The sequence below is a fragment of the Vombatus ursinus genome, unplaced genomic scaffold (genome assembly GCF_900497805.2).
Source record: "Vombatus ursinus unplaced genomic scaffold, bare-nosed wombat genome assembly UNPS02014772.1, whole genome shotgun sequence".
NCBI lineage: Eukaryota > Metazoa > Chordata > Mammalia > Diprotodontia > Vombatidae > Vombatus > Vombatus ursinus.
This window is the reverse complement of record NW_020954550.1, coordinates 35,400,261-35,428,217: the sequence shown is the minus strand read 5'-3', so window position 1 is coordinate 35,428,217 and position 27,957 is coordinate 35,400,261. Positions and strand designations below refer to the sequence as shown.

The window sequence follows — 27,957 nt, the reverse complement described above, 5'->3', positions numbered from 1 at the left end:
TCTTTCTTTCTTTCTTTCTTTCTTTCTTTCTTTCTTTCTTTCTTTCTTTCTTTCTTAATAGCAATTGGGGTTAAGTGAGTTGCCCAGGGTCACACAGCTAGTGTCAAGTGTTTGGTCTGCGGCCGGATTTGAACTCAGGTCCTCCTGACTTCAGGGTCAGTGCTTTATCCACTGCGACACCTAACTGCCCCTTTCCTGTTATATTTCTAATGGACTGTGCTGGCAAGCCCTTCATGCTTCCCTTTCCACTTACGCATCGTTTTTTGTGCCATGATTTACCCCATAGTTGGATTTTTTAAAAGACAAAGACAAAACAAAACCCTAAAACTCAGTGTTAATCTTCGTTTGGGTTGATATTATTTGGGTAAAAGAACTGGGAAAGATGAGTCTGGATAAGTAGTCGATGTGGCTCTTCTCCTACTCTCCCCAGCAGGGGGCGTGAGAGGGAAGGCAGCATATGTTCTCTACCTGGAACTCACAAACCCTGGAGTTTTTGCCTGCAAGTTTCCTAAGCCAGCCCGAAGTGTTAAGCAGGAGAAATAAAAGGAGGGAGGGGGAAGGGAAGAATGGAGAAGGGAAGTAGAGGAAAGGGAAGGGGGGAGGGGGAGGGAGAGAGAGAGAGAGAGAGAGAGAGAAAGAGAAAGAGAGAGAGAGAGAGAGGAGAGAGGAGAGAAGAGAGAGGAGAGGGGAGGGGAGGGGAGGGGAGGGGAGGAGAGAGAGGAGCACTGTAATCACAGAGAGATTTATGAAGCCATAAATTTCCCCTAGATTACTGTTATTGATGAGCAACAAAAGAAGCAAAGAGGGGACTCACTGAATAGGTTCTTCTATCTCTTCTCTCTATTATTTGCTACATGTCTCTGAAAAGCTCCCCTCCTCCCTGCTCGGCACCCCATCTCAATAACAACCCTATAACGTGTTTGTTACATTGTAATATCTGTCATACATGTATTTTGAGGGAGAAGCAAACAGTACGTGGTACAGATTCAAAGCTTCATATGCATTCATCTCTCTTTTCCCATTCTGCTTTGCATATGCATCATATCAGAAATTCCTCAAGGTTTAAAAGGTGCATGACTTAAGTTTAGATAATACCTTCAACTTTAGAACAATTTCCTTTTCTAATGGATTTGCTATTTATTCATGAATTCTTGTAGCATAATAAGCTTTTATTTATCAAGTCCTTACTTGGACATGGCTTTTTAAAAGACAAAAATTAGAAAATATGGGGAATTAAAAAAATCAATTACATATATATGAAAATGTACTCACTAATCATATACTTGGTTAGGAAACATTCATATTGAGAATTTTTTGAAATACAGCATATGGCAGTTCATATCTTTTCTGAAAGAACTGAAATTATTAGAGATACTAAACTGCCAAACACCATGATATTGGGTCAATGTGTTTCTTATTACTAAGGCCACTGCAGTTCTGAAAAACTTGGTGTACATGTCAAATGTTCTGATACATACTGGATGATTCATTGACATAAGCTGAAGAGAAGGTATATGTCAGGAGACAATTTACTAGGGAAGATAAAACTGCCAGAGAATGGTTTGACAAGTTTAATGCAAGATAAAAGAGCTCGAGGAGTGAAACATATTCCTAGGGGACTGAGGACCACATGATAATTTTGTTTTGTTTTATTTTTCGCTATAGTAACCCATGAAAATGAAAAATACAAAATAGTCCCTTGATCTACTTTAGTTTCCATAGTAAAGGAAGGAATGTGGTAAGAAGGGGATGCTAAGAATTACAAAGCTCCTAGATCATCTACACAGACTGAGTTAAATGTTGGTATCTATCTTGTGAGATTTTTAAGTTTTACCATATTAAGTTAAAGGTTCTGAGCTTTTTACAGGTTTGCATTAGAACTGTAGCCAGGATGCAGCAACCAGGGTTTTTTTCTTAGAGCATAAAAGGTTGTCAATTGAATGGGACACACTTTTTGGTCCTCTAGCTAGCCCATGGCTTTCATGTCTCAAAGTCTTTTACCACCTCCAATCCCTCACTCAGCCTTTGGTGCCATCTCTGAGAGAACTGTTAATGTGGCATTCCTCTACTATAATTCCAACCTGGCTCTTTCTCTGCTTTCACCGTCTCTACCCAGGGGATTGTGTGTCAGGATTGTTGACCTTGCTGTAGAAGCTCAGGCTAGATCCACTGAGCAAAGGGCTATCCCCCTTCTAGGCTTGACTATGCCAACAAGTGCAGAGTGACCTCTTATGTGAAATAAATTTGCCTTAAACACCAGAATTCCTAGTTTTGGTTCTGTTAATAATTTTATACTTTTAAATAGCTTAAATAATAATCAAAATGACAGAGAGGAAATAAAAAGGTCTTTTCCAAACTATCAGTTGTTAATACTCTCCCTCTAGAAAATACTTATTTTTTATTTGATATTCTGTGTATATGCTGTATCATTAGTAGACAGTAAGTTCCTTGAGGTCAGGAAGGATTTTTCATTTTTGTTTTTGTATTGCCAACACATGGTGCAGGCAGTGCCTCCAATATAATGTTCAGTAATGTTTGATTCTTTGTGACCCCATTTGGGGTTTTCTTGTCAAAGATATTGGAGTGGTTTGCCATTTCCTATTCCAGAAGGGGAACCTGAGACAAACAGGGTTAAGTGACTTGCCCAGGGTCACACAGCTAGGAAGTCAAACTTGAACTCAGGAAGATGAGTCTTCCCAACTCCAGGCCCAGTGCTCTGTGCATTGTGGCACCACCTAGCTGCCCCTTGAATGTAATGGGCACTTAGTAAATGCTTGCTGAATATTGTTGAATATCCTAGGAATGTTGTAACCAAATTCCAGAGTTCTCAGGTCAAGGAGAAAATAATGCTTGTTGAATTGAATTGAAGGGGTTCCTTTTTCTGGTGGAACTATCCTAGGAAAAAAAATGTACCTTAGAGTGCTATACAAATGCTAGTTGTTGTTGTTATTATTATTATTATGAAGAAAAGGGGAAAAAGGTGAAAGAGAGGAAGAAGGGAAAGGGGAAGAAGAATAGGGAGGATAAGGAAAGGAGCAAGAAAAATTCATGGTGTAGTAGAAAGGACAGTAGGACAGGACTCAGAAAGCACTGGGTTCAAGTCTTGCCTCTGACACCTACTAGCAATGTGATCTTGGGGAAATCCTTTAGCTTCTCTCAGTGACTTCTGGGCAGCCCTCTAAGACTCTAAGTCACAGATGAATTGCTGATTCTCATTGGCAATAGAATTTCTGCATCAATGAAATCTCAGACCTAGACCAAACCTTTCCATACCTTACCCCTGTAAAAAACAAATAAAAAAACCCCACGATAACATAATTTGTACTAACTACTTTATAGACTATTACAAGGAACATGCTTTGTAAATTGTAAAGAGCTATATAAAATATATTATTATTATGTAATGCTTTACTGTTTACAAAGCACTTTCCTCACAACTCCCCCAAAGTAATGCAATTATCATTACTCCTATTTTTCAGATGAAAAAACTGAAACTCATTGAAGTTGAATAACTTCCCTGGGGTCATATTGCAAATTGTCAGGTTCAAGAGTAAGAAAAGTTGGGGAGGCAGATGTTGGATGAGAAGGAAGGGAAGAAGGAAGAAAAAGGGAAGAAGTGATATCAAGTGAAATGACCAGGGACCTACTTTCTTCTCCTGCAATTAAATTGACTTGTGCTCCCCCAAAGCTTCCGGCTTCATTGTGGGGTAGAGGGTGGGGATGGAAGGTCTGTCAGCACCTACTTAGTGGACAGCTCTGCAGCTGATGCTAGAGCTTCCACTTTATATTCCCCCCACCCCCACTTCTCCATGTCCACAAATCATGAAGTAGACTTTTAAAAATAGGCGTCATAATCCTACAGGAGACTTGTTTCTGGAGACTGTAACTGATGTATTCCAGGACCTTGTTTCTGCTAGGTTCCCTTAGTTGCTATGGTTTTTTTTTTAAATTGGTTTCATAGTCAAGAGCTTCATGGCATTGCCAAAATGTGTGAAAAAATGGCAAAGTGCCCAAGCACAAAGTGTGCGGACAAAGCTCCTCCTCTTAGGATCCTCTTAGGATAAAAGTACTTTAAATGGTAGATGTGAGAGCATTTCAGAGAGCTGTCATAACTTCTCCCTTCAGCTGCAGGAGAGGCAGAGGCCAGCCCCACAAAAGGCAGGACACTACTAATCTGGTCAGCTGCATCATTGGTTAAATAGCAGAAATTCACCTCAGGTTGTCAGCGAAGCAAAGCATACAAGAAAGAGCTGACACTTAGAATGGTATGTTTAAAACATGTAGGTCTGAGTGACCCAAGAGGGAAAAAAATGTCAATCTTGTGAGTTTCCCTTTAAAATTCTGGAGGGATGACAAAGCTGAACTTTGGTATCAAAAGGCCAAAGTGACCCTGCAGAGCAGAGTTTTTTTTTCTTGTCCTGTACTTTTGAGTTACCACCATCCTTCTCCTCATTCAGGTTTGCAAGTTTCAAGTCATCTCAGACTCCTCAATGCTGTCTTGCCTTACAGATCTCGTTAGTTGCCAAGTCTTGATGATTCTCCTTTCACAAGATCTTTTTTCACAAGATTTTTGTGAAAATTGTCACATTTTGTGAACATTGTCACATTGTCTATGTCTCCTTCTCTCCTCTCATGTGATCACCACCCTAATTCAGGCCTTCTCACCTGGACTGTTATATGAGGCAGCTAGGTGGCACAGTGGACAAAGTGCTGGGCCTCAAGTTGGAAAGATCTGAGTTCAAATGTGATCTCAGACACTTACTAATTGTATGAGTTAACTCTGCCTCAGTTTCCTTACCTGTAAAATAGGAAGTACGTACTTCCCAGGGTTGCCAGGAGAATTAATTGAGATAATATTTGTAAAGTAATTAGATTATTATTATTATTAGTCTCCCTGCAGCCAATCATTCCCTTCTCTAAACCATTTCCTCATCTCCGCCTGCTACACCCACTATGACCTCCACTTGACAAAGTCTTGGGGCTTAAATTCTTAGAGCCCCTCACCTGAGCCCAATGGAGAATCCCAGCCTGTCCTTAGTGATGCCTCCTAACTGCTGAGTGGCTGCCACCAGAGAAAGTTTGTGATGACCTCTCTTTTCCTAACCTCACCTTACTGCCTAGAACAGGGCTGGGGTAGGGCAGTACAAGTGAATCAGTTTCCCAGGTGTTCCAGATTGCCTTTCTGAGGCTGAAATCCTGCCTTCTACCTTTCTCTGCCCACTCCTGCCCTTGGTAGATTGGAGGAGGGAAGTCTAAAGGAGTGGGAACCAGTGTGCACATCTGCCATGGTAGTTTGAACTGACTTATCAGTGATGCAATAATGGAGCAAGGAATGCAAGTCAGGAAAAAAAAAAAGAAAGAAAGATTTGGTTTAGCCAAGAGGATGAGTAGTCTGTCTGTCTGACAAAGCTGCTGCAGTATTATTCCTAAAGCACAGATCTTACTATGTTATCCTCCTGCAGAACTGACTCCAGTGCCTCCCTATTCTCTGTAGGATCAAATACAAAGTTCCTCTGGATGGCATATAAAATTCTTCACCTCCTGGCTCCAGGCTATCTTTTCAGGAATATGATACATTATTCATTTCCCTTCTTGCACTCTTTGGATGAGTCAAATCAGCCTGCTTGCCATTCCTTATGTATGACATTTTATTTCCCACCTCTGGGCCTTTGCCCAGGTTGTTCCCTGTGCCAGGAATGCATTTCCCCCTCACTGCTCCCCTATGGATCCCTGTATTCCTTCAAGGCTCAGCCAAGTAACATTTCCTATAGGAAGTCTTTCCTAATTTCCCTAGCTGCTAGTACTCCTCTCTCCCCCAATTATCTTGTATCTTTTTTGTATGTGATTTGCATATACTCATATGCATACATACTGTCTCCTCCTATAGAATATAAACTCCTTGAGGTCAAGGACTGTGTCATTTATGTCTTTGTATCCCCTGCACAATAACCAGCTCATAATACATTTAATAACTGTTTGCAGATTGATGTGATAACAATGATAATTATTCATATTTTGGTAGCACTTTACTATTTATAAAACACTTTTCACACAAATCTTTGAGGTAAATAGGGCAAATACTGTGAACTTTTTTTATTTTTATTTTTTTTTTACAGATGGGAAACTGAAGCTCAGAGAAGTTAATTGACTCATCTGTGGTTATACAAATAATAAGTTTTCATAGTTAATGAATTTAGAGTAGGAATTCAGAGGCCATCTAGTTCAATCCCTTCACAGAGGAGAAAACCAAGGCCTGTAACATGATTTGCCCAAAGACATGAAAAGAGACAGATTTTGAAACAAAGTACTGAGACAGGATTCAAACACAAGTCCTCTGATTCCAAGGGGAATGCTCTTTTTCTACACAGCCATGGTACCTGCATTCCACTTACAAAGCTGCCATGGCATGTAGGCCAAATCCCATCATGACAAATATAATTAAAAGATCAATCTTGGCACATCTAGCTTACTAATTTGGCCAAAGGTTTTCTTCTTTCAAATAAAAGTCAACATAAGTAGATGACAGTATGACAAATAAATGTGGAATTTATTATAATGAGATCATAACCTTTTTTTCAAGTTCTTGTTATTTTTAATCTAGTTGGAGGACAGCATAATGAGAGAAGCAGGAGACACAGAAGCCAACATTTTCCCCAGAACTCAGAGTTTATAGGACAGACAGGCAGAAGTAACTTAGTAGCGTCATCATTTACTTATAGACACACCTGCTAATGCTGCCATGTTCAGCAACGTCATCGTACAGTTCTTGATCGTCTTCCACAGGTCTCAATGGAAGAGTGCTCATTGAATTTTTCTTTCTTTTCAAGGAATCATAGTCGATCTCCACTGCTGTTGTTTTAATATAGCCATCTACAGATTTGGGGGGAAAAACTTATGTTTAAGAAGTCACAATCTAGGAAGTGATATGCCTACTGTACCAAATCTTTCTTGTTGCACCAACTTCTCTGCTTTGTGATTCTCTTTTAAATACATCCTTTGTGATGCTCTCTTTAAAACAATTCAAAGCTCTGTCCTGCTGAAATTTAGTTAATGCCAGGATGTAAGTAACCTTTCCTACAAAGTGCTAAAAGAGCTACATTTTCATCTAGCATTGAATTTTTTTTCTCATAAGAAGGAAGTTAATATGGATTTAATGGAGGTTGTAAAAATATTCTGATCATAGGAGCTACTAGTACAATCCTTTTATTTTACATGCAAGAAACCAGATTGAGGGAGGATAGGTGATTTGCTTAAGGTTGCACAGGTATTAAATACCGGAAGTGGGTCTTCTGACTCCAGAATCAATGCTCTTTTCATTGTACCATGCTACCTCCTGACCTATTAAGGAGTTCAGGGGTGGGGAACCTGTAGCCTCGAGGCCACATGTGGCCCTGAGGCTGCAACTTCCCCACCCCTTGTTTAAATCCTAAGGAGATTAGTGCCAAATGGATAGGATGTGAGAAGAAGCATGGCACAGTATACAGGGGACTGGCCTCAAAATCAGGAAGACCTGGGTTCATATCCCACTTCTTCTACATATTGGCTATGTGACTCTGGTTGTCCCTTAGCCTCTCAGTTCCCTAGGCAACTTTCTAAGACTGTAAGTTGCAAAGAAGGATCTGAAATGGTTGTAGAAGTCCCTCATTGGGTGTTTTCTAAATGGACAAAATCACAAGTTCAGTTTCTACACTCTGCCCATCCTAAAAAAGAGAGGACCTGTTTATCCACAAATATTCAAAGCAATATTATTTTTAACACTTTGAAGAATTTTGAAACAAACCATGTGCCTAAAGATTGAGGAATGATTCAATAACTTGTGGTATATGACTAGAATTGGATGCAGAATTGGAGCTCTAAGGAATGACTGATATGCAAAATGCAAACAGACACGTCTTAGACGAAATGGTGCAGTGGGAGAAAAAAGCAGAACAAAGAGAATAACAACATAAGGAAAATATTTGGAAGAAAAAGAGGAACTTTGGACTCACATGTGCCTCTGGAGGTTCTGCCTAACCATTTTCCTTCAGGGTTGTCCGTGATGCGGATTATTTCAATTTCTTCTCCTTGCTTGACACTCAGCTCATTCTTCCCTCCTTTGACATCACAGCAAGCCTTAGCTTGATGAAGCACTTGAATAGGACCTGTTAGCTTCCAGGAGCAAGAAATAGCATGTTGTCCATGTTCTTTTAGGTTTTAGGGCTTTAAGGAATTAAAATTCATACAAAGAGGAGGACTAGTCATCAAACACCTTATTATCCCATCCACCATTTCTGATCTGCTTGAACCAGGACGAAAGCCATAAGTCCTGTCTAGGGGATATTTAGAGTACAGCAATGATTTTTTTTCATTTTTTTTATCAATTTATTTTGATTTATCAATAATCACTTCCATAATCTTTTGAGCTTTAAACTTTTCTCTCCCTCCTCCCTACCTCCCTCCCCAAGATATAGCAATGATTAAGGGACAAAAGATACCAGAGGCTGGGCCAGGATGTAATTGACCCAAAGAACAAGGACGCATTGCTTAGTGGCTGAAAAGAACCTATTGGCTCTAAGGATTCTGCCTAGTACCCATCATCAATCAATAAACAAAACAATGTATATTTAAACCTCTAATGAGCATCTACACTTTACAGTATCCTAAAAGTCCTAGTGAAGTTTTAAGTTTTAATAACTAAAAACTGCACTAAGGCTTTTGGAATACCTCATATGTAAAGTACTGGAGGCTTCAGGGGGATTTGCCCTACCTGTTTTCTGAAGGAAGCTTATGCTTCACTGAGTAATCAGCCCATTATTCTACTGCCTCACTGTAGGACTGAAAATGTCAGAGGAAGGCCAGGATATGCAGAAAGGAGGGGTTCTCTTGTTATAGTAGTCAACTATTTGGAAAAGGTAAGTAGATGCCCCTCATCTAAGCTTGAGATAGAGATTTACTGGTGTCTTGAATAGTTTGATGCCATCTTGCCAGCATTAGGATGGGCTGGGTAACATTCTGAAAACTGGTCTATCTAAAGAATTTCCTAATATTTCAGTACCTATGGTGAATCTTGTGGTAAAATAAAGATCCAGTTCTCAATTAAAATAATCACATCTGGTCACACCAATATTGTGGGAATGATATGGGATTTCAGTTATTAGAAATCAGAGCAGGTCAGGAACATAGGAAGGTGAGATGAAGGTTAAAAGAGTGCAGCATGGAGGACACAGGTCAGAGGTCAGATAAAGCCTCAGGTCAGGAATATAGAAGGACAAACCATAGATTAAAGGAGATGGGGTGGGGCAGATATTAGAAGCTGCAGTACAGCAAGAGTGCCAAGTTCAGGGATCTGGGCAAATCACGTCAAGGTGCCATTATTCCTGAGATCATAGTTCTTGGACTGGAAGGAACCATAGAGATCAATTATCCATCTCTCTCATTTTATAGATGAGGAAGTTGACGCCTATAGAGATGCAATGATTTGCTTAAGATCACAAAGGTAGAAAGTCACAGATTTGGGACTTGAACTCAAGTCCCATGACCCCAAGTTCAATACTCCAACTCCAGGGTTCTTGAAAATAATTTTGAGGTGTGGCTCAGTTAAAATTCTCTTACTTATTTCTTCTCAGGGCAAACACTGGGCTTAGGATGTGGGTGAGTTTGAGATCCTGAATATGGGCTTTAGCTAAACACAGCACAATGGGAAATTCTGACTTTCTTTTTTCACTTAGTCAGAAAACACTTACTGAGAGTTTTTTTTTTAATGGAGAAGCTTACCATGCTAAAGTTTACTTTTCACATCCTTAGATGGATTTGTGATCTCATCAATTTAGAAGTTTAATCCAGTAATGTAGATCATGATTCATCTATACTTTTGTTTTAACAAGTTTCCTTAAACCCAAGCATGGCTATATTAGGAAAGGAGACATCACCAAGAAGTATTATTGAGACCACTTTTTTCAGAATATAATTATCAATCCATTTTAGTTCTGGCACTCCTAAAGCACTTTGGGAGAAAGCTTCAGAAAGTAAATATTTTTTACCAAGCACCAAATAATGAACTTACTTTAAACTTTTTCTTGATCTCTTGCTCCTTTTTTTCCTTCTCCTTTTGTTCTTTCTTCTCCTGCTCTAGTCTTTTCTTCTCTTCTTTATCCCTCTTCTTCTCTCGTTCTTTTGTTGTTTCTCTGCAAACAGATATTTTTACCTTGCTTACATCGGAACTGATGGCCTAGCTGTCACTATCTCTAAAACTTTTCTACTTTTCTACCCACAGGTGAAGAGGTTATTCAGATCATGGATACTGAAAATGAAGCCAAGTTGGAGCCAACTAACCACACACTTCATAGGCCCTGTCAGTCTGGAGGTGTGGATACTAGAGGACTCCTGGAAGAAGAGAGGTACACAGACTGTAGGCTCTTGCAGGAAGGGACCTTAGGGGCCAGCTCACCTGATCCCATCATTTTTATTTATGAGGAAACTAAATCCCAGTGAAGTTAAGTGACTTGTCCCAAATCACACAGATATGAAGTGTCAGGGAAAGGATTGGAGCCCTGTTTCTCTGACTTAGAACTAGTGCTCTTTCTACCATATGGGAGAGCTACTTGGTCAATGGACGGAGACCACTTCAGGTACTGTTCCTTCTTCCTTATCTCATTAACAGGCAGATGACTGAAAAATATGGGGACCATGCTTCCTAGTGTGTCCAGAAATTTTGTATCAGTCTTTGATGGACTAAATATATAAGGTACTTACATTTAAAATAACAGGAAATACCACATTGGACATCATTCAGTTACTTTCCAAGAAACACTATTTTGTTTTCATGGGCTACCTACAATTTCATTTGGGAACCAATATAATTTGCTTTCCAATGCATAGGAACCTGGTGCCTTGATGCTTTACAGAATAAAGGTAAAACTCAGAGCCTGCAGGCCTCACGTGATCAGCAAAACTCCAGAGTGAGCCAGAATCAGATTAAAATGCAATTGAGAAATATTTAACAGAATAAATAAAAATACAACAAATAATGTTAATTTGTGATTTTCTAAGTCAATATGTGGCCTCCAGGGATGTATTTTTATTTGATACCAAACTTTAAGTTATTTTATAGCATCCCTCCTAGAAAAACCATTCATCACTAGGAAAATTGGACACAAATAGATTGAGAGATTTCCCCAAATTTATCTAGAGAATAAATGACAAAGAATACTGGCTTTTTTTTTGTTTCCTGGTTCTGTGATTTATCTATTAGTCCACATGTCCTCTTACTCAGCTTATTAGACTTTTTTTGGGGGGAGGGCTGGGAAATGGGGTTATGTGACTTGCCCAGGGTCACACAGCTAGTAAGTGTTAAGTGTCTGAGGCCACATTTGAACTCAGGTCCTCCTGACCCCAGGGCCAGTGCTCTATCTACTGTGCCACCTACCTGCCCCTTTCTTAGAGTTTTTTATATACCATCCTTAGAGAAACACTACTCTCCCAGGTAGTAGAGGGATCTTGCCTGACTCTAATGTGATTGCTCTGACCCTCATGACTCTTCAGTCCTTCATGTTGAGTCAAAGGTTATAATGGACCTACTTTATGCCAGTCATTTGAACACAATGATTTTTGGTTTTCTAGCATAGTTACCCGATGTTTCCTAGCACAGATGTTGCATTTATCTTTTTTTTTTAATTTTAAGAATAATTTATAAAAAAATATAGCTCTCACATGTCTTCATATGTTTCTCCATTGCTGTCTTGATCCTATAAGAGAAAAATAGCTAATGGTAAATTTTTACTGATTTCAAGAGAAGGAGAACTAAATGGTTAAAAAACATTGTGACTCACACAAAGAGTGTAAGAATGAATGTTTAAGCCTTGCTTAAAATACTTTCTCATGAGCTAGAATGGAAATAGCAAACAATGAAAGAATCTTGCCTCTCCCCCTTCTAATCTCTCTAGTATGTAGCTAGACTCATAACCAATTGTACAGTTATACCAACCTAAAAGAATATAAAGCAGGGGTGGGGATGGGTGGGTCCTAATTCTGGGAGATTCTTTGAAATAGGAATGAAAATGGAAAACACTTGGTCACTTACTTGTTGGTCTTACATATTTGGATCATAGCAACTTGAGAGGATATCCAATTCATTTAAAAATTTGAATTGTTAAACATTTAAAAAATTATGATTGCATTTAATCAGGAAAAAGTAAAAGCATATAAAGTAAATAAGTGAATTGTTTATTTTTAAAGAAAAATGAACAAATGACCCGACCTCATCTGGATTTCCAAAATCTAGAAACAAACAAAAATGAATAAAGTTTTAATTTATGGTTTTATGAAAATTGTCACTTTCCCCACCATTAGATACAATGTCAGTATTATTCAAGATTTTTTTTTTAATAAAGAAATTAGGTATTTTCTCTGGAAATGTTTTAATGAAGAAATAGAAATACATTATAAGATAAAGTGCTATAGAACTTTTAAAAAATGGTTTTATGAACATTTGAGTTGATATAAAGTCATTTATAGGGACCTCTGTGAAATAATCCAGTAAGTCAAAAGATCCCATCATGTCTCCTTTGAAAGAAAGGTAAATTCAATATTCTGTGAGTTTATGTGGAGCATGGCTATTAGAAACAAATCAGAACATATTTACTCTAATGAAAATGATAATCTATGTCCAGTAGTTTATCAGTCTTGAAAGTGCTATGTGAATATCACATGTATAATATAGATATATTATAGACGTGGGATATATAGAAAAAAAATGTTTTACAAAAAGATACATATTGTTGTATATATGTATATGTATATAGATATATCTATATCTATCTTATAGATATAGATATCTAGATCTAGATCTAGATCTAGATATCTATATCTATGTTATCTCTCTCTCTCTCTATATATATATACATATATACAACAATATGTATCTTTATGTAAAACATTTTTTCTCTATATACCCCGTGTCTACCTCCCTATAAACCTGCTTTTATGAATCAAAAGTAACATGGGATCAATAACATTTTCTGATTTGTCAGGTGATTAAGTATAACCCAAGGTTAATATAACATATCTTACCATTGGATTGCATATCAACATCATCATAATTTTCTTCACTTATTGAACTACTGAAAACAAGAAAGAGGAAAAAAAATTAAAATAGAACAGGTTCTCACTATACACTGCAGGCTACTAGCCTTGGTTTCCCAACTATAAGACTTAGAGTGAAATTCACCTATTTGAATAACAATACATTTAATGGTGACTTCATTATTTCAGTGGATTCATGATTTCATTGGTGTCTATCCTATTTTCACCAATACAGATCCAAATCTTCCTTATCCTGCCTATTGGACATTTTGAATTGGATGTTCTGTGGGCCATTTCAAACATGCCCAAAAGAGAACTCACTATCTTTCCCCTTAAACTCATCCTTTTCCCCAATTTATTTATTTATTTTGTTGAAGATACCCCCATCCTAACAAGTCATCATGGTCGACAACCTCAGAATTATCTTTGGCTCTTCCCTCTCCCTCAATCATCATATCTAATCATTTGTCAAATCTTGTAAATTCTAACTTCTATAACATCTCTCACATTTTTTCCCTTTAATTCACTCATATCACTACCACCCCACCTCAGGCCCTTAGCATTTCTCACCAAGAATATTGAAGTACCTCCTAATTGTTGTTCTTGCATCCAGTTTCTACTCTTTTTAATCCATCTTTATTCCTAAATTCTGATCATATCATGTCTCTGTTCAAGAAGTTACAGGGGCTCCTCATTATCTCCTGAATTAAATATAAGCTCACCTATTTGGCATTTAAAGCCCTTCACTTAACATTCACTAGCTGACTCTGGGCAAGTCACTTAACCCCAATTGCCTCACCAAAATAAATAAACAATTGAATGAATGAATGAATGAATACATAAATAAATATAGAAAGAAAGAGAGAAAGAGAGAAAGAGAGAAAGAAAGAAAAAAGAAAGAAAAAAGAAAGAAAGAAAGAGAGAGAAAGAAAGGAAGAAAGAAAGCCCTTCACTACTTGGCTCCAAACTACCTTTCCAGGCTCATGATACATTACTTCCAATTTCCCATCTTTATGCCTTTGCTCAGGATGTCCCTCATGCCTGGAATTCACTCCCTCCTCGCCCCTGCCTCTTAGAATCTGTGTTTTTCTGTAGATATTAGCTCAAGTACCACCTCCTTCTATATGAGGGCTTCCCTGTTTTCCCCCTTCTCTTAGTACCTTCACCATCTTTGTATTTATTGTATTTGTATTCACCCCCTTTGTATTTATTTTGTATATAATACTGTATGTACTTATATGTACAAATTGTCTCTCCCTATTGAATGTAAGCTTCTTGAGGGTAGGAATAGGTTAATTTTTGCCATTGTGTAGGGTGTGACCAGCCAGAAAAGTGATCAAAGAAAACTATGCATTGAAGCTCCTCACTGTGGATTTTTCTGTGTGCTGTCTAGCTATGCTGTGTTCTGGGCCCTGCTTTGAACCACTTCTCCTGTTACCTATTCCTGATTCCTATCCTGTGCCTAAGGTTAGGCCTGCTTTCCCAGGACTAGTAAGGAGTCAAATGCTTTAATTCAAATAGGGAATTATGTGGGGCAGGGCTGAGTACATGATTGCTGGGTGTGTCAACTAGCTTACTCCCTATATCTCTCCCCCATTCCCTGAAAACCCTGCATGAAATTTATCCTTTCAGCATTCCTCTAAAGACCTCTCTGCCATAGTAATTGCTCACCTGTTTTCAAACCTAACAGCCACTGTCTCACTTCTAGCAAATGACATAGCCCATGGCTTATCTGAGCTTCAAGAGTCACTTGAATATATAGGAAATGGCGTATAGAAATCTATCCTGCCCTACAGGAAAATTGAAGGGGAAGGGGATAAGAGAAGGGGGGGAGAGATAGAAGGGAAGGCAGATTAGGGGAAGGGGTATTCAGAATGCATGCCATCTTGGGGTGGGGGGAGGAACAAGATGGGGAGAAAATTTGGAACTCAAAATCTTGTGGAAGTGAATGTTGAAAACTAAAAATAAGTAAATTAAAAATAAAAAAGAAACCTTAAAAAAAAGTCACTTGACTCCTTAGCCGACATGGTTCTGGACAACTGTATTGTTCTTGACTATCTTCTTGATAGTCAAGGAGGTGTTTGTGCTTCAGCCAACACCTCTTGTTGTATGTACATTAATAATTCCCGTAAGATAGAACTCAACACTCAAAGGATACTATAGGCAGCCTTTTGGATGCAAGACATATACTCTAGCCTAATATCTCCTCCTGGGGGTCATGGTTCCTCTCCCTTCTTTCTCCCATTCTGACCCTGTTACTAATCATTTTACTTGTTCTTATATTTGGTCTGTCCTTGTTTAACCTCCTGGTTCACTTTGTGTCTTCTCACCTACAGAAATTCCACTTTCTACTCTTTGGATGTCAACCCGTACTCTTGGTGTCCCTGAGTGGTTTGCCTCTCTCCATCCTGGATTTAGCAGGCACCACATTCTGCACTCCCATGCTGACCATCCTTCCTCAACCTATTCTCAGCCCTTGAAATGGACTCTTCTCGCCTGTTCAGCAGGAAGCACCTACTGAAGACAATGACTTTTGCCCCTTTTCCCGAAAGATTTCTTTTGTGGTTGAGTGGGGAAATGATGTGTATACAAACAGTGCCCTAAAAGCTAAAAAAAAAAAAAAGTTAAGGGTTTTTTTTCAGTACCTTGTGAGGCTCCTCCTGAGCTTGAAGGTATCCTAGAGTCTCTTCCCCTTATCTTGAGATACCATAAAATTTCCCCCCTATCCTGGACCATAAAAATTCCTTGTCTCCCTCATCCTGAGTCATAAAATTTCCCCTGTCTTCTTTATCCTGGGTTCCTTATCCTGTCATCCATCTCTCTCATCCTGTGTCATGACAATTCCTCCTTATGTTGTAAAATAAAACAGGCCCCTGTCTGTCTGTAAGTTGCTAATCCTCCTTCTAGGGCTAGCCCGCTGCTTTTGCATCAATAAAGCTTCCAATGGTTAGAGAGAAGTTCTAAGTGAATTCTTTCACATCTGAACCAGCTCTCCCACCTCTGAACCTCAACAATTGTATTTCTAGAATCTAGCACAATGCCTAGCATTTAGTTAAGTGCTAAATAGATGCTTCTTGATTGACTAATACCCTGTAATTCCTGTCCATATCTTCAATAGATATCAAAATAATGAAAATTAAAAACAAAAAAAAAATTGAGGGCAAGCCACACCGATCCATTTATTGATGAAAAATTGTTCTAACCATGAGGAACAGCCCTAAAAAGGAGAACTCGTTGTTTTCCTTTGCCAAAGATACATGTACTTCTACAATGGACTGCTCATCATTAAATGCCTTCAGTGTGATTTGGATTGTTAGCTCAAACTCTTGAATAGTCAAGGATCTCACTGAAGAAGCTCCTATGTACTCTGGGGTTTGGTGAGACAGTGTTAACAATCTTGTAGTGTTTTCTGCAAACAGAAGCATCAGAAGGATCTCATCATTTTTAGAGAAGCCTTCTTCCTTTTGGACTTTGTACAGGATGACTTTGAAATGGCAGTGAATGCTTTTGTCAAGCATTTACATTCCTGCTTTATAGCTCACTTGATATTGATATTCAGGGGATCATTAAATTAAGTTCTCTGTTCTCTCTAGAGGCAGCTAGATGTTATGGGGGAGAGAGAGTGCTGGACCTAGAATTAGGAAAGCCTGAATTCAAATCTAGCCTCAGACATTTACTAGCTGTGTGAGCCCGGGCAAATCACTTAACCTCTATCTTCCTCAGTTTCCCCAGTTGCAAAATGGGGATCATTGCAGCACCTATCTCCCAGGGTTGTTGTGAGGATCTAATGAGATAATATTTGTGAAGTGCTTAGTCATAGTGCCTGGCACATAGTAGGCACTTAATGAATGTTTATTTCTTCCTTTCCTTGCTGTCTCTATTAATATAGCTTACACAAATCATTCCGTAATTGATAAATCACATGACTATTCATAATTGTTTCTAGGCAAAGTTCCACTTCCATTGCTGTCAATCATAGTTAGTGCCTCCTCCTCACCTACTTCTTTTCAGGTTTCCCTGATATAAATGCTCCTTTAGCGTCTGACCTCTCAGGCTGGCTGCTTGAGCACAGTTATTAAGAGTATTTTGGAATTTGCTCTTTTAGAGGTCTCTCTAAGGCTATTTGTCTGGGGATTATTCATCATTCTTTAGTTTGTCTTTTTCTGCTTACCTAAGTGCTCTACCTAGATCAAGAGCCTAGATCAAGGCAGGATGGAGAATCCCTTGGGCACCTAGGATGAAGAGTCTCTTTAGGGGTCCTACATAAGTGAAGCTATAGCTGCCCACCAGCTAGAGAATATAGTGAATGGCTCCTAAGCTAAAAACCTGAGTCATCTCTGAAAGATCCAGTTTTAAAAGATCATTAAAAATACCTTCTTCCTTTCCCCATCTCCCCTACCCCAAGTCATGTGTCTTGGGATGTTTAAAGCCAAAGGAGCACTTACAGTAGAAATAAAAAAAAAGCAGAACAGCAGAAATAAAGTCAGTGGAGAAAACTAGCAACCAAACATTAGCTTTCTTATCATTTCTTAATAACTTCAACATCTGTACTATGACTGTTTCACTAAGAAGTTGCTTTGTGCATTATCCCCACTCCTATCCACATGTCTCTTTGTTTTAGTTTCTCTGTAAATACCTCCTATGGTAAAGACATGATTGAGGACCTAATTAACTTTTGGCCACTAGATGGGGAAACAATACACTTGGAAAAGTAACATTTTGTAGGGATTACCCTTGTTCTGCTTGGCTCCAGAGAGTAGAGGTAAGAGTGATGGGCTGAACCTACAATGAATGAAATCTGAGCTTGATGTAAAAAGACTTCCCAGCAACTGGATCTGTCCACAGGTGGGAAGCAGGCATCAATTATGTATTACAGTGTATTATATATGAGTGTCTTATCCCCACTACTAAACCGTAAGCTTCAGGAGGACAGGGAACTATGTTTTATCCAAACTTTGTATTGCTCTCAGCTTCTAAAAGTGTTTTTCACGTAGTAGATAATTAGTACACATTGCTTCAATTGGGGAAAAAGAGTAAAAACAGACAATAATATTTTGAACCTGAATTAGTTAACTGTCATTTTCATTTGGAAATCTCCCCACTCCTAATACTTTGAATCCAGTAAATGTTAAACTACCTTAAAAATTATCCCTTTATGATGTTCTAATCTCTCAATAATATTTCCAAGTTTCTCAATAATATTTCCAGAGGAGTTCCCTATAGGAGAGGTGTCAAACACACAGACCAAGGCTAGAAGGTCTTCAGTTCTTGTTCTCTGGGAGTTAAGAACCTTAGAGACCCCAGAGTCTTTTGACGCCATGTTTAGTGTTCTCAGGTCACATCTTGGAAGCTTAATTTGACTCAGCCCTGCAAACATAACCCAGCCTGGGTATAGAAAAGACTGAGAAATTGATGGTACTTTCTCAGTTCTGTGGGTGGTAGCACATGGGTATTTTGAGTTGGTGAAGAAAAAAAACGATCTGGTTAATTCCAATAATGCAGAGATTCTGACACCTATTAGCTGTGTGGTTATCGTAACTCACTTGCCTCTCTGAGTTTCAGTTTCTTCATCTGTAAAATGGCTGGGCTGATCCTGGCACTATCGATCTCACAGGGTTACTGTGAGGAAAGTGTTTTGTAAATCTTAAGTAACTTCATTATGTGAAATCTTGTTATTGTTTCACAAGTCAGAGTATCTCAGAGTGAGAAGAGACCTCAAGGGTCATCTATTCTAGTCTAGACCTGAAAAGGAATTCCTCTATAAGGAGCCCTGACCACTGGCCACCTGGCCTTGATTTCCAGACTTTTACGAAAGGGGTCCCTGATCCCTCAAGGTGGCCTGTTTACCTTTTGGTGAGTTCTAATTAACTGGAAGGTCCTCCTTACATCAAGCCTAAATCTACCTCTCTGTAATGTCTATCTTTTGTTCCTAGTTCTGCCCAGTGGAGAATGGGTAAAGGGAAAGGATGGGAACAAGCATTTATTAGGCACCCACTATGTACCAGGAACATAGCACCTTTGCTTCTTACAACAACTGTGTGAAGTAGGTACTGTTAATACCACCCCCCATCTTGTAATTGAGTATCGTATTTCACCCCATATTGTTGCCACTATGTACTCATCATGTCCTGTTTTTTCAGTCAAAAAATTGGTTAATTACTGTGTAATCATCACATGGTATAATTCTGTTCATCATGACACTTAAAAGGTAACCTGAGCAGCAATGTATTCACTAGTGGCATATGGATATCCTTTTATCTCTGAACACGCATTGTCAGTATTCAATTTTAATGTATATTCACAAGTATTCCATGCATCCTAATCTTGCATTAAATACAGTTTAGATAATAAATGATTTTTAAATAATGCTGGCACAACTTAATTCACAAAAAGGTCGCATCCCACTTTTTTGCAAAAGAATTTGGCATAAAATCTGCAATGATTGTGCAGTGAAATACAGTAAACTACTAAGGCAATCAGAGGTTAAGTGACTTGCCCAGGGTCATACTTCTAATAAATGCCTAAGGTTGCATTTGAACTCAGGTCTTCTTTACTGGGGGCCCAGAGCTCTATCCACTGTGTTACCAACTACCTCTAGGTGCTAGAACAAATCTAATCCTCTTCCTCTATGTGACATCTGTTGTTTGTCCTTCATTTTCAAAGAGGACCAATGACATCAAAGGGTTATTTCTTGACTTGATGATAAATTGGATTTAAATGAGACAGGATTGCACAAAGTCACCAGCATCACTGTCTCTTCCAGAGTCATTGAAGCCCAGTGGCAGAACAAAAGTCAAGATGACTGTCAATGGCCTGGGATTCTTACACATCTGACCCTGGTGTCTTACACATCTGACTGAGCTTTAAGCACTCCACACTACCTGCTTCAACTGCCTTCATTGGCTACTTCACGGAACAAATTATTCTCATCTGCCCATTCTGCTAGGGGAAGTCTTCATATACTTGGAGTAGACTTCCCCACTACCTTACCGATGGGTTTGTGGTCTGTTGGTTACCCTTCTATTGGTTTGGCCAGGTTTTACCAGGGTGTGGCTGCTGCGCATGTTACAGCTTCTTGGAGTCATAGGTGAGAGTTGGGTGACAGATGGCCACCAAAGTTGGATGAGCAGTGCTGCAAAGGGCTCAGCAAATCCTCACACCAGAGGTCCTAGTCTTTTATGAACACCCCATATCTCTCGTGTGGCTACTATTGAACTGCTTCACAACAAACATCATCTTCTGCTAAGTTTTCTCCAGGCTCAATGCCTAGAATTTTTACAGCCAGTTTTTGAGAAGAGTCTTGAAGTCCCTCCTCTCTCCAGCTTGTCAACGTTCTTCTTAAACATGATGTTTGGAACAGAGTAGAATACTACATATTTACCTGACCATTGGAAAAGTACCAGAGGACTCTCAGCTCTTATACTTCCAATGCTATGATTCTCTTAATACAGTTTAAGTTTGCATTAGGTTTTGGGGGCTGCTAGTTTTACATGGTTAGAATGCAATCCAATAAAATACGCACATCTTTTTCACATAAATTTTTGTCAAGACATGACTTCTTACATTTTACCTGTGAAATTGTATCCATTTGTCTCTATTCAATTTCATCATATTATATCTAATTCATCATTCTAGCCCAGGGGTAGGCAAACTATGGATTTGGCACCAAATCTGGCCCTCTGTCAGTTTTTGTATGGCTCTTAAGCTAAGAATGGTTTTTTATTATTTTTTCACATTTATTTTAATTCTAATTTATGGAATAAGACAAGCATTTCCATGGCATAGTATAATAAAAAAGATGATTGTACATGAAATTGCAAATCTCTTATGTATACCTGTTATTCCTTTTAAATATATAAGAAAGTTATTATGTAAATTTCTTTTTTTTTTCTTCCTTCACCCACTTCCCCCACCCTAGAGATGGCTACCTTTAGACACAAATAGGTATACACACACGTGTAAAATTATTCTATACATAATTCTGTTTATCAGTTCTTTCTCTGGATGCAGATAGTATCTTTCTTCATGTGTCCTTTATAGTTAATTTGGCTGCTTATAATAGTCAAAACGACTCATTTACTCAAAGTCATTCTTAAAATAATGTTGCTGTTACTGCATAGAATGTTCTCTTGATTCTACTCATTTTACTTTTCATTATTTTGTGCAAGTCTTTCCATGTTTTTCTATGATCATTGAGTTCTTACATTTTAAAATACAGTTTTATTGTATTTTAAAATGTAAAACCCATTTTTAACTCTCCTACTATATGAAAATAGCGTCAACAGGATTTAGCCCTTGGACAGTAGTTTGTTATCTCCTGTTGAGATTTTTTTAGGGGTCGGGGGGATCCTGTCATCCAATGTATTAGCAGTAATGTTTGCCCCCTGTAAATTTGACAAATAGACCATCTATGCCTTTTTCTAAGTCATTTATCCCGAGTATAAGACTAAGAATAGATCGTTGGAGACCAAGGATAGATCCTTGGAGAATGCCACTAGAAACTTTCTTCTAAGTTGACATTGAAAAGGTCCAAGATGATATTAATGACTACCTTTCGAATGTGGTCAAAATAATAGGTTTAAATTCACTTCTCTGTACTATTTTCTAGCCCACATATCTCTCTTGTCTGCAAGTCCAGTGTGAGGGACTATATCAAGTTCACTTGCTCATTCAATCTGCCTCCAGTTCCCTTACCATCTTGGTTAATTCCCTTTGGATGAATTCTAGTTTTATGGTGTGTCACAAAACTCAGAACAATACCCCTGAGATGGTCAGAACAGAGCGGAGAACAGAGACCACTGCCACAGACTCATATAATGCCAAGGCTGATAATTTCTTGCACTCACTGCCTCCATTTTCTCACCACCTTTAACCCCTTTCAACCTGGCTTCCATCCTCACCACTCTATTGAAGCTGTTCTCATTAAGGTCATTAATGACATCTTTAGAACCAAACCCCAATAGTCTTTTCTCCTTTCCTCATCCTTCTTGACATCTCTGTGGTATATGGTACTAGAAAGCCCCTCCTCCTTCTTGATTCTTTCTCCCTGCCTTTGTTTCTACAGTATGACATGGCATTCCTATGGTTCTACTTCTATCTCTGCCTATCCCTTCTACATCTTTTTTTTTTTTTTACCTGGATGCTCTTTCTTCTTTCCTCTTAAATGCCACAATATTCTAACCTAGGCCTTCCTCTCTATATGTGGTCTTTGCCTTAAGAATATAATCTATCTCCACAGCTTCAATAATCTTCTTTATGCAAATTGTTTTTTCTATACCCCAATGACTCTGAAAACCTCTAGCTCTTTTAGTTCCATATTTCCATGTACCTGCTGTATATTTCTTCTTAGGCATTCTATCAGAACCTCCAATTCAACATATTTAAAACTGAATTTATTATCTGCTTTTCTAAACCTTCCCTTCCTCTTAAGCTCTCTATTTATGTTAACGGCTACACCATCTTCACAGTCTCCTAGGCTTAAATTTGGGAATCATCTTTGACTCTTCTTACTCCCTCACCCCATTTATCCAAACAGCTGTGAAGTCTTGCCATTTTTATCTGTAATTTCTCTCTCCCTCCTTCTCTTCTTCCTTCCCTCTCTCCCTTACTCTCTTTTTCTCCTGTGCTTGAGCCTCCTCTCTGCTGCTAATGCAACTATCCTAGTTCAAGCTTTCATTTCCTCTTGCTTATCTATCTTCAAGCTACCCTTTAGAATGCTACCCAAATAATCTTCCAGAAACTAGTACGATGATACTCCTTCTCTATTCATAAACTTTCAGTGACTTCCTATTACATACTGAATGAAGTATAAACTTCTGGCTCTTGTATTCAAGGCCTTCCACAATCTGGTTCCAAATTATTTGTCCAACTTTATAGCATATCTTTATGTATTTCCACACAAATTGGACAATTTTCTTTCATTCTAATCCTCCCCTTTCCTACCTCTGTGTTTTTGTTCATTCTTTTTTTACCAGGACTGAAACGGACCCTTATCACTATTCCTCTCACCACCTAACCTCTCTCTCCTCTCTCCATCTGATCAAGCCCCTATTTTCCTTTAAAAATCAGTTCAGATATTACTTCTTTCATAAAGACTTCCCTTGATTCCTCCAGGTGAAAGGGATCTCTTTCTCTTAAAATTTCTTCTAGCACTTTGGCAGGACTTTTTCTTTGTACGCTCCTCACTGTCCTTTTTATTATAGTTATTTGTGAACTGTTCTCTCCACACCCAATTAGGATATTGGGACTCAAATGGAGCTACTTTATCATGCTTTAATCCAAAATCACTCTGGCTGTCAGTGATTGGCTGATGGTAGGTCCCAGACCAAGCCTCACTTGCTCATTGTTTGGGTTTTGATGGCTCAGAGTGAGTGTAAATAACAGTTGTGTCCATTCTGGCCAGAAAACCTGAGGGTCTTCCCTTCCCAGTTTGATTTTTTTATTTTTCTGAGTAGACAAACTAGGCCATCTTTTGCCTCATTTCTTACCTGGCCTTAAATCACTGAATAGGTTTTGCCTCAGACAAATTGAGACCTGGAAAAGACCTTAGCTTAAAAAGGTCAAGGTCTTTCACTACATATGAATTCATCTCATTGTCCTGAACTATGTCTTGCCACTGGACTCAGATGACCCTGGAGGAGAGAGTGAGGCTGATGACTTTGCACCACCTGCCTCACTTCAATTCACTTGCAAGTCAAGACATCACCCTCTTGATGTCATTGGTCCTCTTGAGAACAAAGGACAAACAACTGTGTATAAGCTCCTTGAAAGCCATATTTGTGTTGTACTTATTTTTTAATCTTCTGAGATCATCACAGTGCCTTGCACAGAATAGGTGTTTAATAAACATTTATTGAATTGATTCCTTGTTGTAAAGACCCATTGTTTTCTGTTGACTAAATTTTCCTTTCTCAATTTCCCCTCTGTTTCCATTCTTCTGTTTCCTTCCCCTCAGCCTAATAATCTTGCTCTATTATAGGCATATCATGAAAGAAAGCTGATGTTCAGATATTTTGCATATCTATCTCATCTGAAAATGATTTTTTTGGGGGACCAAAGATCACACCAAGGACACAAATGAAAAAGTTTTCCATGAAGTCAACCATTCTTAATGGATGGTACTGACAACTAGAAACTACAATCTTTGGGTTTACCCAAAGTGCTAGATGGGTGTATTTGCTACTTACTTTGCCTCAGGGGGAATTTTGATATTTCTGGGAGGTAGACTTGGAACTGGTGGTTGTGTTGGGTAAGGGGCTGGAGGGGCTGGTTGAGAGGCAGGATGTGCTGGTGGAGGAGGTGGAGGTGGTGTGGTCACAGAATAAGGCATTGTTCCTTTGTTGGAAACTGAAATGCAAACAAATACAAAGAATTAAGACCTGTTATAAGAGCATAAGATCATAGATTTAGATCTGAAAGGAATTTATAGATAATTTACAGATAATCTTACCTAGTCTAATCTCATTAATACCTATGAAGATATAGTTCTAGAAAGGTGAAGTAATTTACCAAAGTTTACACAGGTGGCAAATATCAGAACTGGGATCTGAACCAAGAACTTGACTCCAAATCCAATCCTTTTCCTGTATTATACTGATTCATTATGCTGGTTACCTTTTTATATATGAAATAAGGATTTTCAACATGGACCTACAAAGAAATGCTATTGCAGGTCATACCACTTTTGATTTTGCCTCAAGTACTCCTGCTTTCCAGTTTATCAAATCCCTCAATTCTCATGATCTGCAGCTTTACTCAACTTCAGACACACACAGGGATGGCCTTTTTCTTCATCTTTTCACAATATAGTTTTCCTTCTACAATCCATAAATTAAATTCCTTTATTAGACCATAACCTTCTGTCTCTTCATCTCTCTCCACATCTTATCCATACTAAATTTATTCTTCATCCTTATAGTAATCTTTGCTCAATCTGCCCTTCTCTGTTTTCCTAGGTGCTAGCCTCACTTTTTCTTGAAAGTCTGTATCCTTCATCTGGATTCCTTTCCTTTTTGTCTTATTGCTACTTAAACCCTTCCAAACTCCAGCCCTGGATTACTCTCAGCATGGATCTTTTTTCAGTCCTGCCCAAGTGGTACAGAACACCTCTGGAAGAAGTCACACAAGTGGGTTGACTCAGTCCACCACAAATTAATGTTATCCAATCTTAGTTGCACTCTTGCTGCTACATGGCAAGCCTTTTACTCTTTCATTATTAATTCCTTCTTATTTCTCAGAGCAGCTATTCAAAACTTTCTCTTCTCTCCTCAAGTCACCTACATGATCCCTTACTTCAGTTAAAAAAGTAAGGCCATTCTTCAAAACCTGCTTCTCCTGATCCATTCTGTAATTCAAACCACCTTTGTATCAATACCACCTCACTCAACGTTTTCTCTTCCTTTGCTTAATCTCAGAAGATGAGGTGGCTTGGTTCTTCTTCTCTTTCTCAATCTATACACTCTCAGCGATCTCATCAACTCCCATATGTTTAACTATCATCTCTATATAGATATCTCCTAAATCAACATCTCCAACTCTCATTTCTCTTCTAAGTTCCTGGCCTGCATCTTCAATTTCTGCTTTTCCCCAAACCTACCCTTTCTCCTAAGTTCCCCATTTCTTCTGTCAAAGGCATCATCATTTTCCCAGCCACCCAGATTTGCAACTCTGAGTTATTCTCCACTCTTCACTCTCCCTCAGTTCATGTATCCAATGAGTTGTCATTCTTGGCAATTTTACCTTCTTAACATCTCTCACATCCTTCCCTTTCTTTCCACTCATATGATATCCACCTTTATTTAAGCCCTCATCATCTCTGCTGGACTATGACAACGACCTTCTGATTGTTTTCCTTAAATTCAGTCTTTTTCCACTCCAACTCAAACACCCATTCAGCTACCAAAGTGATTTTTTCTAAGGCAGATTTAAGATCATATCACTTTGACTACAACAGTTTCAAAGCTCAAGAAGTTTCAGGGACTCCTCAATGCTTTTTTGATAAAATACAAATTCTTCTGTCGGGCATTTGAAACTATTCAAAATCTGGCTCCAAGTTATCTTTCTAGGCTGATTACAATTGTTCTTCCTCATTCCAGCTTTCCATGTACACAATCTTTTATTTTCTGCCTTCATATCATCCCCTAGTCTGCCCTAACCCCAATGTCCAGAATGCTGTGTCTCTTCATCTCAAGCTCTTGGAACTTCTAGGTCCCTCAAGGCTCAGATTGATCAGATTCTCCCAACTATTAGTGCCCCACCCCAACCTCTTTGTACTTATTTTGTATATAACCTGCATTTACTTATCTGCCATTTCTTCTCTTCCACCCTTGTGCTGCCCAATAGAATCTAAGCTCCGTTAGTATAGGGACTATCCTGTTTTGGTATTTGTATCTCTAGTGGCTAGCACCATGTCTGAAATGCAGTAGGTACATAGTAAAATGTTTTTTGATTAAATCATTATTGTAAAGATCCCTTTTGGGAGATTCAGCCTTCATTCTAACATTACAGTGGATTACAAATCAAAATTTTTCCTATCCAGCACATTACATGGTCTCATAAACTTAGGTAATTTTTCTTCTTGGCTTATCTTTCCAGAGTAATTTTTTTTAAGCCTGTTATATTATGGAACTTCATCAACTTTGTGGTAATTTTAGTCATCCTCATTTGGACCTTCGAGGTTGTTATTTCCTTCTTGATGTGCATTGACCCGACCCACCTGTAGGAATAAAGGCAAGGACAGACTAAAGTTTTTTTCACCTTTATGACAATGCTTTCTGTTCTGTTAAAAAAAAAAAAGCCCTTTTAGATAATTCTTGGCATTTTCTTGGCCTTTTTGACCCTTCAGTAGAAAACTACACCGAAGTCTTCCAAAGACTGTCCTCTTATAAGTAATTCTCTCCTCCTGTCCCCCACCTATTCACTTGGCCATATTGAAGAGCTTTCACTTTTCTTGCATTCACACAGACTTATGGGATTTTCTTTTTTTTTCTTTTTTTTTAGCTTATGAGATTTTCTTGCAGGTTATTCTCCATCAGCGTGGCATTTAACAACCTCAAAAACTTTGTCTTATAAGAGAATGTGAGGATTTGATTGTGTTCTCTCTCTTCCAGATCAGGTATCAAAATGTCAAGTAAATGTGACCCTAGCATTAAAATCCTGGAGGATGGTGCTGCTAACACCTTGCCATCTCAAAAATACCCTTTTTATTCTGCCTTTGTATCACTCCACTATTTATTTTCTCCAATTCCATGGTAGCAGACTCTTTTTAACTCAACTTTGGAAAATTGTCAAAGGATATTTGAAATTTTAATGAGATGCCAAACTAATTGGTTAGGTAGACTATTATTTAAATGCTACTTCCCTCATTAAGCTTGGCAGCATGTACACTAAAACCTTTTTTTTTTTACAATTATAATTAACAGTGAAACTCATTTACTCTGGCAAACTATTTGGTGATAGTCAAACATGTTCAAGATAATGTGTGAATTTATGCAAAAATATCAGATGAAAAATATTATTCTTTTTTCCCTGTGAAAACATCTAGTAGTTTTAGCTAAACATAATAATAGTATTTGTTCAAAACTAACTCTGTATTATAGTGTTTGATAACATGACAATTGGTAATTCTGCTATTCTCTAGAAAAAAATATTATTTTTAGGGACTATAAAGAAGGGCCTAATAACAGTAACAATGGATATTCCTCTGCCATAAAAAACTTATATCACAACAACACTATGAAGTAGTTTATGCAAAATTATTTTATTCCCATTTTATAGATAAGGAAGCTTAAAAATTTTTTAATTTGCATTTTCCATTCTGATACACTTAAAAAAAAAAGGGTATATCATTTGTGGCAAAATTGACTAGTCATCCAAAATAGATAACGTAAGTTCAATCCA

General features: G+C 38.3%; 1 protein-coding gene across 3 annotated transcripts in view; it reads right to left on the bottom strand.

Annotated features, from left to right (window-relative positions):
- Positions 1–27,957, bottom strand: part of FYB1 (FYN binding protein 1) — a 190,667-nt gene that overhangs the window by 35,284 nt on the left and 127,426 nt on the right. For all 3 annotated transcript variants that reach the window (XM_027863391.1, XM_027863390.1, XM_027863392.1), the window contains exons 3-9: positions 24,246–24,405; positions 13,048–13,097; positions 12,236–12,255; positions 11,689–11,723; positions 10,043–10,163; positions 7,989–8,148; positions 6,726–6,870 (exon numbers count right to left, since the gene is read on the bottom strand). In XM_027863391.1, the coding sequence (XP_027719192.1) occupies positions 6,726–6,870; positions 7,989–8,148; positions 10,043–10,163; positions 11,689–11,723; positions 12,236–12,255; positions 13,048–13,097; positions 24,246–24,405 (691 nt within the window). The remainder of the gene's footprint in view (positions 1–6,725; positions 6,871–7,988; positions 8,149–10,042; positions 10,164–11,688; positions 11,724–12,235; positions 12,256–13,047; positions 13,098–24,245; positions 24,406–27,957) is intronic.